The 12,772-nt window shown below is 39.6% G+C and overlaps 1 protein-coding gene across 2 annotated transcripts in view; it reads right to left on the bottom strand.

Moving 5' to 3' along the window:
• The window catches only part of LOC110335694 (contactin-associated protein like 5-3), a 514,066-nt gene that overhangs the window by 278,019 nt on the left and 223,275 nt on the right, over positions 1 to 12,772 (bottom strand). For both annotated transcript variants that reach the window (XM_029531381.1, XM_021217999.1), the window contains exon 8: positions 4,219 to 4,483. In XM_029531381.1, the coding sequence (XP_029387241.1) occupies positions 4,219 to 4,483 (265 nt within the window). The remainder of the gene's footprint in view (positions 1 to 4,218; positions 4,484 to 12,772) is intronic.

The following is a 12,772-nucleotide window of genomic DNA, read 5'->3' as shown; positions in this document are numbered from 1 at the left end:
AAGTTGCCTTCTCCTTCCATCTGATTCCCTACCTGCAAAAGTGGACAACTTATCATTCTTAAAGATGGCTCTAGAAACCGCTACTATAGTTGTATGAGCAAACACTTCAGCTCAGGAACCTAGGCCCTCATATGAACTAACACTGATGAGCAGAACAGTCCAAACAGCCTTGGGGTTGGGAAGGTACAGATATTAACATCTCATGCCTTTGTGTTTTGGAATGACCCACAGTTCAAAGGCAGGGACAATTGGAGAAAGGGCTGAAATATCATCCTTTGATTTTAAGCCAATGAGGAAGACAAAGAACCCAACAAGCCAGGCAACAGATACCAAGGCTGATTCTGGGCAAAGCATGACTCTTTGCATTCCTAAATTCAAAGGGCTATGATTCCCACATAAGACCTACACAAGGTATGTCCAACCAACACCCTATTCTACAGTGAAACCAGCATGATGCTTTAAACAATCATGGTTTCTAGCCAATTAATGGTTGCTGGATAAGAAGGCATGTATTTGAGTAGTGTAGCCACAAGTAAGGCACTTCAGAACGTGTAGCTGCCCACTCATGCTCCTAGAGACAATACTAATGGAAACCATTGGCTTATTAAAAGCCAAAACAATGAAAGTAGTTAAGGAACTAGTTTGGAACAGGAGGGATCAATAGGAATGGGAGCTAGCAGATGAGAGAGGGAGAGAGGGAGAGAGGGAGAGAGAGGGAGAGAGAGAGAGAGAGAGAGAGAGAGAGAGAGAGAGAGAGAGAGAATGAGGATGAATATGATAAAATACATTATAAATGTGTGAAACTTTTATAATGAATAAATTACCTATAATTAATATATGCTGATACAAAATCAAAGCCAAAACATACACAAGAGCAAACGGTTGCAAACTTACAGCTCTAGGTGAGACAAGGATGACAATCAGGGAAAAAAGAAGTGTTATGCTACTAAGTCTAGAAATGTTTCACAGAGTAGGTAAGAGACAGAATTTAGCCCATGGAGCAAAAATTCTAGGCGAAAGGGATCTACACAGATGATAATGATATAGGTCATAGAGAATACAAGAAGATAATGGAAAGAGAGATGTCCCAAGGATGACAATCAAAGCAGGAGGAAAGAGAAACCAGTCACCAAGGCCTAGTATGCCAGGCTAGAAAGACCACCCAGCAAGAGACTTTGAAATAGGGTTCTGGAGAATATTTAACTCAAACAAATTTCTGTGTGTGTGTGTATATGTGTGTGTGTATGTGTGTGTGTGTGTGTGTGTGTGTATGTGTGTGTGTGTAAATATGTATGTGTATATATGTATTATTTATATATATAGTACATATAGTGTATAGTATGAACAATCATACTACATATCACACCTTACTAAAAATCATGAGACTTATAGTTTCCAGGAACTTAGACATATTTCTTAATCTTTCAAAACTAGTTTCCTCCTCTGTTAAACATACACAATTAACTGGGGCATCACTCAACTTGTAAGTTTAGGCTTCCTAAATGCGTTTCCAATTCAGATGGTTTTCCATAGTGGCATATCATCTACTTTTACTTATTAATTCAAAGTTACTTTCAAATTATGTAAGAACAAAGAAGAGAATATAGAAATGAGTGGATAAGACAATCTTGAAATGCCAATAATATGGCAAAACAACATATTGCTTTTATACTCTGTTGTCTGAGCCAGCTTTTCTTGGATAAACACCATTTGTTTATCTATATTAAATGCTATTAACTCTTCCTTGTGTAGTAGACAACTACCACATTCGTCAATATTTTCTCCTCCACATTTTTTGTATGCATATGTGTCTGTTTATGCATGTAAACACATATGTGAGAGTGTACATGTTTATATAAAAGCCAGGAGTTGACAACAGATACCAACTCATCTACTTTTCAACTTAATCTTTGAGACAGGTGTTATCACTGGGCCTACATCTCACTGGCTGATTCTGCTAGACAGTCAGCATTCTCTTTCTTTTCCTCTTCTTTTTGCCTCTGGTTCTGCCTCGTTCTCTTGCTATCCATCTTTCTGTCTCTGCCCCTGCCTTTGCCTCTACTTCCAACTCTTTCTCTCCATCTTCCTCTTTAAGCCTCTGCTTCTGCCAGCTCTGCCTCCTCTGTCTCTACCTCCTTCAAACTGTGCAATCGTTGTGATCAGTTAACCTGACATGTTGTGATCAGTTTACCTGACATGTTGTGATCAGTTTACCTGACATCTGTAGCTCAGTGCTAGGTATTAAATCTGGATCTCAAGCTTGTAGTGTAAGCTCTTTACCCGAGAAGCCCCTCCCACCACCTCTGACGCATTTCTTCTTATCACAAGAGCAGAGGTCCATGATCAGCACTCTCTGTACTCTATTACCTGCCTCATTGTGTTATAAGCCACTCAGTTATTTAAAGAGAAAGAGAATATTGCATGGAGCTGTGGACCGAAGGTTGGACCCAATATTTCTAAAGCAAGACCAGTATTGCAACACTATGCTGTATTTGAGCCCTGTACTGTTGCTAAAGCATCAAATGCATGATATTCCCACTTCTGCCTCTCAGTTCTGGGACTAGAGACATGTAGCATCAGACCAAGACAAGGAGGAATCATATAATGACTTTGATGCACATGCCCCTAAGGTGTGTGGACCCACACACCTTATTGCCTTACAAGTCAATTCCTTTTTGAGGCAAGCTACAATCTCTGTCTTATTCTGCAATATCCATCCCTGCACAAAACCCCTATGAATTTACATTAGTACATTCAGCTGTCCATGCAGACCACTAAACTGACTGATAGCATACATCTTTTCTCTGTCATAACTATTCTACCTTTCTGGTTCCTCCATTGTCCACATTCACCTCCTATTGCCCATGCCCTTTTGTTCTGCATTAATGCTTTTATAAACTGAGCAGGGGGCAGGCATCTCTTAACTTTAGACTCTAGTCACTTAAATAACACAAAGTAGATTAAAGCTGATGGTCAGATAATATACTAACTTTAATAAATCAAAAAGTACTCACAGATGCTGAGAGATGAAAAGTAAAGCATGCATGTCAACCTGTACAAGACCTATACAAAACTGAGCATGGACTTGGAATGGTCGTCTAGGCAGTGAACAGTGGCAGGGGAGGAGGTATAGTCACTGGTAAGTTGCTCATGCTCCTGTAAATAACTCTTTGTATGTGTTTCTGTAAGTAACCCTTATTAAATTTATTGGTCAACTTAAGAAAAAGACATGGGAGTTGGACAATTTAAAAAGAAGAGCAGGACCAGCAGAATTGAGAGGGACAAAAGAGGACAATGGGGTATACATGATAAAATTACCTACATGAATGTTTTAAATTGTTATAATGGAGCATATCATTATAGATCAATAAATAGTTAAAGAAAGAATCTTACAAGCAAATGAATAAGTCAAAAAAGGGTTTCCTCTTGAATACAATGCAATTTCTTGTAAATATCTATAACCTCCACTCTCTGACATATTCATTTGTGCCATGTCATGTTACTTACAGAGTTGTGATCTTAATTAACAATTAGTCTGTGTAACCTTCTGTCCCCAGTTGAGTGAAGAGTGGCTGGGGGGGAGGGGGTCAGGATGTGAGGTGAGTCGTGCTTAAACATTTCCCTTGGTATTTTCAGGGCCATATCCAAATGCTTCTTGATTGATGAAGCATCCAAGCAGCTGAAACTCCACTGCCAAATGTCAACAGCAAGCCCTTTCACTGCTTTGCCCATAAATGACAGGCTCAAGCCTTCCTAGTTGTACAAACCTGACTCACGATGGATCTGTAGGATTTTTGTTCATGTATGACAGAGTGACCATCTGGAGTCATAATTAGCATATGACAGAAAAATTGAGGTTGAATATGACTGCGCTATTTTTATAGGACAGATCTAAATGTCCAATTTTAACTGCTGCGTGCTAAAATTATATTCAAGTCTGAGACCATTTCTATCACCTAAGATTTATCTTTGTGTACGATTTGGTATGTTTAAGGAAGAAACTTATCTTTGGTTGACTTAGGTGAACAATTATCAACACAGGAAAGGAGAAGAAGAGAGGGGAAATGAATCAGGAAAGGAAAAAAGGAAGTTCAGAGGATGGTTAGAAACAATAGTAAGGCACATGGAAGAGGGAAAGCGGTAGAACAAAAGGAGAAGGAGGAAGAGAGAGAAGAGAAAGGTAGGGTCAATGACAGAAGAAATCAGCAGAATTTTTACCTGTGAAGATTTCAGTTCCATGCCTGGCCACTTTCCTAATCAGGAGCCTCAGAGTCCCGCCCTCCAGGATGAGCAGCAGGGTTCCTGAGCCTTCAGACAGTTCTGTGGACAGAAGCAGACCATCCTCATTCCATGTTCGAAACTGGAAACTCACTGACAGTCCATCAATTTGGGGGGTACCAGGCAGCAGCAAATAACTGCTCCTGGAGTTGACAAATGTGATGGGGACAATGTGTGGTTCTGAGCAGGAAAAGGTGACATTGCCCTGAAAAACAATAAAAAAAAAACAACCGAACATATAAAAGACATTTTTTTTATTCTGCAATATGACAGTTGGTATAAACAACTACCCAGAGCTCACCTTAATTTGGGGATTATTCCACATTAAACTTTATCATATTAAAGGGAAACATATACCAGCATTGCTCAGATGGAATCTTTCTGTTCATGTTTTAAGAGTCCAACAGTATCTCTAAGGGCAATCTGAGATTCTATCAAGAGGGGCAAGGTAAAGTCAACACATTCTAGGATATAAAAGATAGAAAGATAGAAAAATAATTTCATTAACTCCCGGAGACTATCCATGTGACAAATTAAATCTGTTTCAAACTCTGGTATAGCATTCAAAGTAATACACATAAAAAATACTTTTACAATAAGGAATGTGCTAAAGAGAGATTGATCCTGGATCCTGAAGAAGAAAGGCATGAAATGGGGAGAGGAGGTATCTAAGCAAAGGATGCTTTCATGGAAGTGAGGTGGGCAAGGAAAGGAAAGAATGTACTATGACTGTAACTGAGAGTAAAACCTTGGGAAAATTAGCAGAATGGAATTACTCTGAATGAGAAAGAAATGGAAGGTGCTCTAAGGATTCCAAGGACAAAAAGCAGGAATAGAGAACAACACTAAAGTGATGTGGCTACATCTTAAATTTAGTGAGAATGTTTGCAGTTAGTAGGAAGCAATAGTTGTAAGGAGCAAGACAAAGTTGAACTTTGAGGAATATTAAGAGCGTCTCATATTACTTGGATATGTACTTCAGGTGATTGATGGCTTGCCTAGCACACACCAAACCCCTAATAAGTCTCCACCATCATACGAAGTAAGCATGGGGTTACACACCAGTAAACTCAACCTTATGGAGGTAGAGGCAGGAGGATCAGAAGTTTATGTCACCCTTGGCTACTTAATCACTTTGGGACCAACGTGGGCCCCATGAGACAACATCAAAAAGAACCAGTTTTGACTAAAGTAGGGAAAATGGTGAGCAAAAAAAAAAAAATATTTGCCTATGTGAGTGTGAAATGGACCCTTGCATATTCAAGAACCCACAAAATAGGTTCCATATTAGGAAGTTATTGTGAATTAAAGAATTTATATCTTCAGCCACAGATAGTGGCCATTTCTATAGAATAGTATAGAAGAAATGCTGGACTACTGTCTGAAGAGTGCAGAATGGTTCTTTTTTGAAAGTCATTAGAGGTTTAGGTAACAAACTCTACTTCCAAACACATCATGTCTTCATTTGCACAACCTAGCTCATTTAGGCTCTAAAATCTAATCTCCACCTCAGTGAATTCCCCTCTTATAATCTCATCCTACAGTACCACAGATCACATACCCTGAACATCCATCCCTCCAAAGCATGTTTGGCATGATAGGGCTCAATTTCTCTGAGCCTGAACTCCAAGCCAACAACACCCGTAGAATCTAGGCAGGGATCCTGAGGGGAGTTATCCAAAGCAGCTACCTACATTGTTTCCATCCAGGGTCCAAACCTCAGAAGGAGACACTTAGCTCAGTTCAGGAAACCAAAAGTCGAACACACAGCAGTATTTCCAAAAACAAGACATCCACAGTTCTTAGGTTCAATCCATAAACTCCTTGAAAAGTAAGACTATTGACCTGAGATCACACCCTCGGAACACAAGTACAAGCGTGTGTATGTGGCAGTCTACACTTGTAATCCTAGAACAAGCAATAGATACAGATGTTCTCTGGATGTTTGCTGACCAGGCAGCAAATTTAACTAAGTAGATTACTTCCAGGTTCAGTAAAGACCCCGTCTGAAATTTAAAGTTGAAAATCAATCAAGGTAGAGAGGATGTGGTGACCTCTGGTCTCCACACGTACACGCACACATACATATACCTCTATACACCCACATAGGTGATAAACAAAACATCTCCGATTCTCAGCAACATTTGTTTGTGGTATTTGTGTATTCATGCAAACAAATAACCAGACCCAAGTGAGCTTTTAGCAACACTGGTCCATTTGTAATGATTCCACTATTTACAAAGCAATCAGGCTGTCTGAGCATGTTCTCTCAGGAATCATTGGTTGTGGTTATATAGATGTTTTCTTCTATTTATAAACAACTCCTAAAGTTAGTGAATGACTAAAGGGTTATTCATCAAGAAACAGTGTGTACCATGCTAGGAAAAATGACAATTCTTTATACATACTTTCTAGATTCTGTAAAAGGCTATCTTTATGCCTCCACTTAAAGGACACACACACACACACACACACACACACACACACACACACTTCATCTTAAAGAAAGTTAGAATCAAGTTTATATGATTTTAGTTATATCAAGTTGGTGATAACTGTGTGAGGGAATCCCATACACAGCCAGAAATCAGTAGCTGTCAACCATTGCTCCTTCCTCTGCTTTGAATGCCATTATAACTTAATGTACAAAATATTGTACATTATCTCTTGTTTCAATTTGCCTTTTTTGATTTCTGGAACATTCAGGAATAAAACATATCCCAGTGTATGAGTGACTATGCCCACAATGCCGGCACTTTCTGTTGAAATAAGTAAAGTTACATTGTTCAATGGAGAAATTAAGAGGTGTTAGTAATTGTCCTTTTCTCCTTGTAGTGATGTTGCTATCATTGCTTATATCCACAAGTTCTGTCCAGTATCACACTGGAACCAGAATTTGATGTTTTGTCGAGTAGTGCTTGGGAGATCACATGGGGACTGATGCAAAGTAATGGAAGTTCTAAAATGGTACCTCTACTGAGAAGTAGAGCCCACCTCCAGCAGGAAGACAGGACATCAAGTGAGGGATGGGGTTGCCATCGCACAGTCACGTCTCTGACCCATAGTTGTTCCTGTCTGAAAGAATTACAGGGATGGAAATGGAGAGGAGCCTGAGGAAAAGAAGGTCCAGCGACAGGCCCAAAGTGGGATCCAGCTCAAGGAGAGGTCCCGAGGCCTGACACTATTACTGAAGCTATGGAGAACTCACACATAAGGATCTATCAGGACTGCCCTCTATAAGACCCAACAAGCAGCTGAAAGAGTCAGATGCAAATATTTGCACCCAACCAATGGACAGAAGCAGCTGACCCCAGTTGTTGAATTAGGGAAGGCTGAAAGAAGCTGAGGAGAAGGGCAATCCTGTAGGAGGACCAGCAGTCTCAATTTATCTGGACCCCTGAGATCTCTCAAACACTGGACCACCAAACAGACAGCATATACCAGCTGAAACGAGGCCCCCAAAACACATACAGTAGAGGACTTCCGAGTCTGTGTTCATTCAGAAATGATGCACCTAACCCTCAAGAGACTGGAGGCCCATGGAGTTTAAAGGTCAGTTGGGGTGAGGGGTGGCATCCATGTGGAGACAGGGTAGGGTGGGGAGGAGGTGTGGGATGTGGAGCAGATGGAGGGTGGATGGGGAGGGCAGGGAGTGGAATATGGAATGTAAAAATTTATTTAAAAATAAAATTATTTTTTTAAAAAAAAGAAATTTCAAACTAGCAGTTCAGTTAAAATTGTATCCTAGCCTTGCTGCATGATAATCAGGGAAGTTACCTCCACTGGTCAATGACACTCATACCAGGTATGTTCTTTGCTTTACAGAATGATGACAGTCCCTACACAATCATTGTAACACATGCTTGTTTGTATTAGGTTCTTTCCTTGTTACTGTGTTCAAACATCTGACAACAAACAATTTAAAGGACAGTTTTGCTGCCCACTCATGAAGATATAGTACATCATGGCAGAAAAGACATGGAATGAGGTAAGGTAGGCATGATGACCGGAACTTGAGGCAGCTGGTCACAGTGACTTCCTAGTCATGAAGTAGATGCAAATTAATCCTGGTGCTTAGCTTATTTTCTCCTTTGTATTAAGCCCAAGATCCAGCATATAACACTAACTTTACTCATCATGGATATTCTCACCTTAGGTAACCTACGCAAGCCAATACTGTGCCAGCATGCCTTGACACTTATGTCCTAAGTGGATCAATCGAGATCCCTGGGAAGCAGCCAGTTTTAACCACTGAGTTGTTTTATTCTGCTCTTTGATGTGAAAATATGACCTCTGAAGTAGATGCTAAGCCCTACTGTTGAAGCTATCAGGCACTTCTGATAACAGGCTCAGAGGCTCCTGAGCTGGAACTAAAAAGTTAAGCCCCACCCTGATGAATGAGATTTTTGGCACCTTAAGGTGCCACGCAATCTTTCAAAGACAGGAATCAACCAACAGTCTTGTCAATGATGCCTATGAACCACAACAACCACCAGTGTGGCATGGTAACTCTAAAGCTACAGTGGAGACAGCCATATTTTGGTGGTAACTAGCAGAGCTCTAATTAGGCTTAAGATCATATCAACAACATGGGAATCATGTCTGCTACCAGAAACCTAGGCAGTTATTCAAAGTTAATGAGGCCATAGATCATGGAGAATAACCTACTACCACTACTTAACTAAGCTAGCATAAAACACTCTATATAATTTTCCTTACATTCAGAGATAAACATAGTCTTCAAGCTACATTAATGGAACTTCTCTTTGTAAAAGAGAGTTATCAATCAAAATGCAGAGTTTTATAGCCTACTTCTAACTGATAACATCTTCAATCCAACACCTACAACTAAGGCTCAGGGAACATTGTGGAAGAAGAGGCATAAAGGTTATAACAGACAGGAGACTGGGAATTTGATGTGAGATTATGTCTGATAGAAATGGCAGACGCTACACCCATAATGTCACTGAAATAACTGCTCAAACATGAGCTGAGCAAGGACAATAACAATAGTCATACTGATGTGGACAGAAGAAAGCCCAAGAGGTATCAACTCTATACAAAGAGGTTAAGGCAACTGGAGAATGCTGAAACTTGGAGAAAAGTCTTCCCCATGAAGAAGGTTATCAGTTAATTGGTTGTCCAATACCAAATGATCAGCCTTGAAAACGTACATACAAATAACATTATAGTGAATGAACAGGTTATAAACGTGTGTGTGTGTGTGAGTGTGTGTGTGTGTATACAAGCAATTAAAAAAACATGAATTTGAAAAAAAAAGTTATGGAAGGGTTCAGAGACAGGAAAAGGAAAGGGGAAATAATTTTATTTTATTATAATCTCAAAAAAGACATAATTTTACATGGATAAAATCATACTTTCTGATGTTGAGTATTTTACGAAAGAGAGAGAGAGAGAGAGAGAGAGAGAGAGAGAGAGAGAGAGAGAGAGAGAGAGAGAGAGATTGAAAGGGGGAGGGTTGTTTCAAGGTTGGAAATCCAAAAATCAGCTTTACTGAAATGTTTGCCCATTGTTCACAGCCCATTGAATGGGTCACAACATAGCAAAAAAAGGCAGAATTTGCTGCACACAGAACAAGCTAAACACACCAAACCACCTGTTTTAAGGCATTTATGTTTGTTTATCATTATGTGTGCATGCATGTGTATATAGTGTATGCGCATGTGTGTGTGTGTTTAGGCATGTGAGTTCCGTACCCACAATCAAAAGTGCTCTAGTTCCAGTGTGGTTTTGGGCTGCCTAATGTAGGTGCATGGAACTGAAGTTGGGTACTCTGCAGGAGAAACACCTGCTCTTTTCTGATTCACATTCTCAGTAGTCTGCCTTCTCTTGCTGACAGAAATATCCTCTGTGACTTTGTGATGTGACCCATAGTTTCAAAGGATAGACTCATCCATATTTCAACTGCTATCTAGATTTCGGAAACACCCTTACCGTGGGCACAAAAAGTACTATATACTACTCATTAAGCATAAAATAGGACCTCCTCCTTAGAATACCTATAAGAGGAAGAATCCTGCTTCGTCTGGTGAGAGCAGAGTCTCCTCGGAATCTACCTTTGAACTCTCTCTCTGAGCTTCATACGTCTTGTGCCTTGAAGCACAACCCATCTTACTACCTTTCTCTCAAACATCTCTTTTTTTCTATCCCCTAAAACCAACACCAATCACATCACCCTTCCAGATAAGAAACATAGATGCAGTTCAGGGTAACTGTAACTAAGGACCAACACAAAAATTTAAATGTACTTAAAATGTGGAGACTTTATCTTGTAATTTAATAGAGTAGTACTCAAGCAGGAACTCTGTAGATGAAATTGTCATGTCATAGTGTCAGACTCAGCAAAGCTACATAAATTCAAGATGTATATGTTAAATATTGTTTTTGGTTCCACATGGCATGGTAAGATGGAAACCAGACAGCAGAGTCAAAGTGTCTCTCCTCACTGTTCTTTAGCACCATCTGATCCATTTACCGTTCCAAGTTGACATGAAGCATAGCAAAGAGGCATTCACAACACTTTTAATTATTTTCCTGCTTGATCCCGGGTGACTCTTATCATTTTTAGCTATCAGCTGGGACTTACCTTGTCGGCGCAGCTTGCCAGATTTTCTAACTTTCAAACTTCAGATGTAGTTACATAATTGCTTTTCTTTATTTGCTTATACCCTCTTGTATATTCAGGATGTTTAATTTAAAAATAGCAGATCATACTTTCCAGACTCCATACTAAAATGGACTAACTTATAAGAAACCTCAGTCTTGGTCTGTTGTATGTATATGGCTGTCCTATTGGGAAGTTGAAAATGAAAAAACAATTATACTCCTCTTTGGAAATTGAAATATTTAAGCAATGAACTCCAGGAAACTTAAACTCACCCAGGAATCTCAGGCTGGGTGAAAGAAAAGGCTGAAGTCTGATTTGAGTCAAAGAGGGAGTTTGTCTCTCTGAAATTTTTTTTTGCATGATTATTACAACTTTTCTAGCTTCCTTGCAAAAGAGATGAGCTCAGACAATGATGATGGGCAAGACTGACTAGAGATGAATAATGATTGTCCAATTTTTCATCTAATCTTCTTATTAAGATTTCACAGAGGGTATGGTGGCACACACCTTTAATATCCACACTCAGAAGACAGAACCAGTCAGATCTCTGTGAGTTTGGGGCCAGCCTGATCCACAGAGTGAGTACCAGGACAGCCAGGACTACACAGAGAAACTTTGTCTCAAAACATTCCTCAGAACCCTCCAAAAAGATCCCACAGATGGATTTGAGGTACATACTGGACTTCTTTACTCATTTACTAATGTAGTGGTATTGAATATGTATATTTTCTCTTCTTTTAACTATTAGTTGTATGCTTTGTAAGCTTCTTGTGGAAACTATCCGAGTCATCCTTGTCAGGGTTGTTATAACCTAGGCTCTGATTCTAGCAAAGTATATATTTTTATTCGTGTTTGTGTGTGTGTGTGTGTGTGTGTGTGTGTGTGTGTGTGTGTGTGTGTGCGTGCGTGCATGCACATATGAGTGCCCTCACACGTACACATGTGTCTTAGTTGTTTCTGTGGAGAAAATGTAGATGGCAGTGGGGGAAATAAGCAATAAGCTTACATTCAAGACATTTGCAGGTACACTTGGGTGCGAATGAGAAGCCTTATGCTAAAGCAGGAAACCTCAAGCAGGAAAGAACCCATGGTTCCTAACTGCTAAGAACTATCTCCTGCCTTGTTTGTGTGTTACCCCATTCTTGCTAGAATGTGAAGACACCCCAACAGCAAAGGAAGTTTTAAATCAGACATCTATCACTTGGAAGTGTTTCTTTGGCAACCTGACTCATAAGCATACTTAGGTTCTGATTTCTCTACCACCCATGACTTCTCCAGATTCTATAACCAACATCCATATTCACCTTCTGACTATCCATGAGTCTTCTGCCATCATCTTTGAAACCCTTTATATCCTGTATTCCAATGTAGCTTTGAAATGTTGCATTTTACCAACAGACAACAGCATATATGTAATAACATCTTATAAAAACAATCAGCTACTTTATGACAAATAATTAAATGTATAATAGAGTGACAGAAGCGTAAGGGGGACATGATGATGATGACGACGATGATGATTAACCTATAAAGAAGTTAGTAGATATCAGAAGACTAAAAACACTTCCCTACATGGGCTACTAATAAAATAACTATACTAAAAATGCCAGGGTGCTATATTAATGACAGATAAAGAGTTATCAACTTCCTGGCGCAGGACTATTACTACCACATTCTTTCCCCACAGAAACTTGATTTACATATCTGGATCACAGTTCACCACTGTGAGAAGTCAGGGCAGTAACTCAAGAAAGTAGCCAGGAGCCAGGAATAAAGGTGGCAACCATGAGGAAAGTTGATCTCTGACCAGCTCCCAATGGCTTAGTCAGGCAGTTTTCTTTTTCTTTTTTCTTTTTTTTTTTTTTT

This window comes from Mus pahari, chromosome 18 (assembly GCF_900095145.1).
Source record: "Mus pahari chromosome 18, PAHARI_EIJ_v1.1, whole genome shotgun sequence".
NCBI lineage: Eukaryota > Metazoa > Chordata > Mammalia > Rodentia > Muridae > Mus > Mus pahari.
Note: the sequence above shows the minus strand (reverse complement) of the source record. Positions and strands in the feature narration are given on the sequence as shown.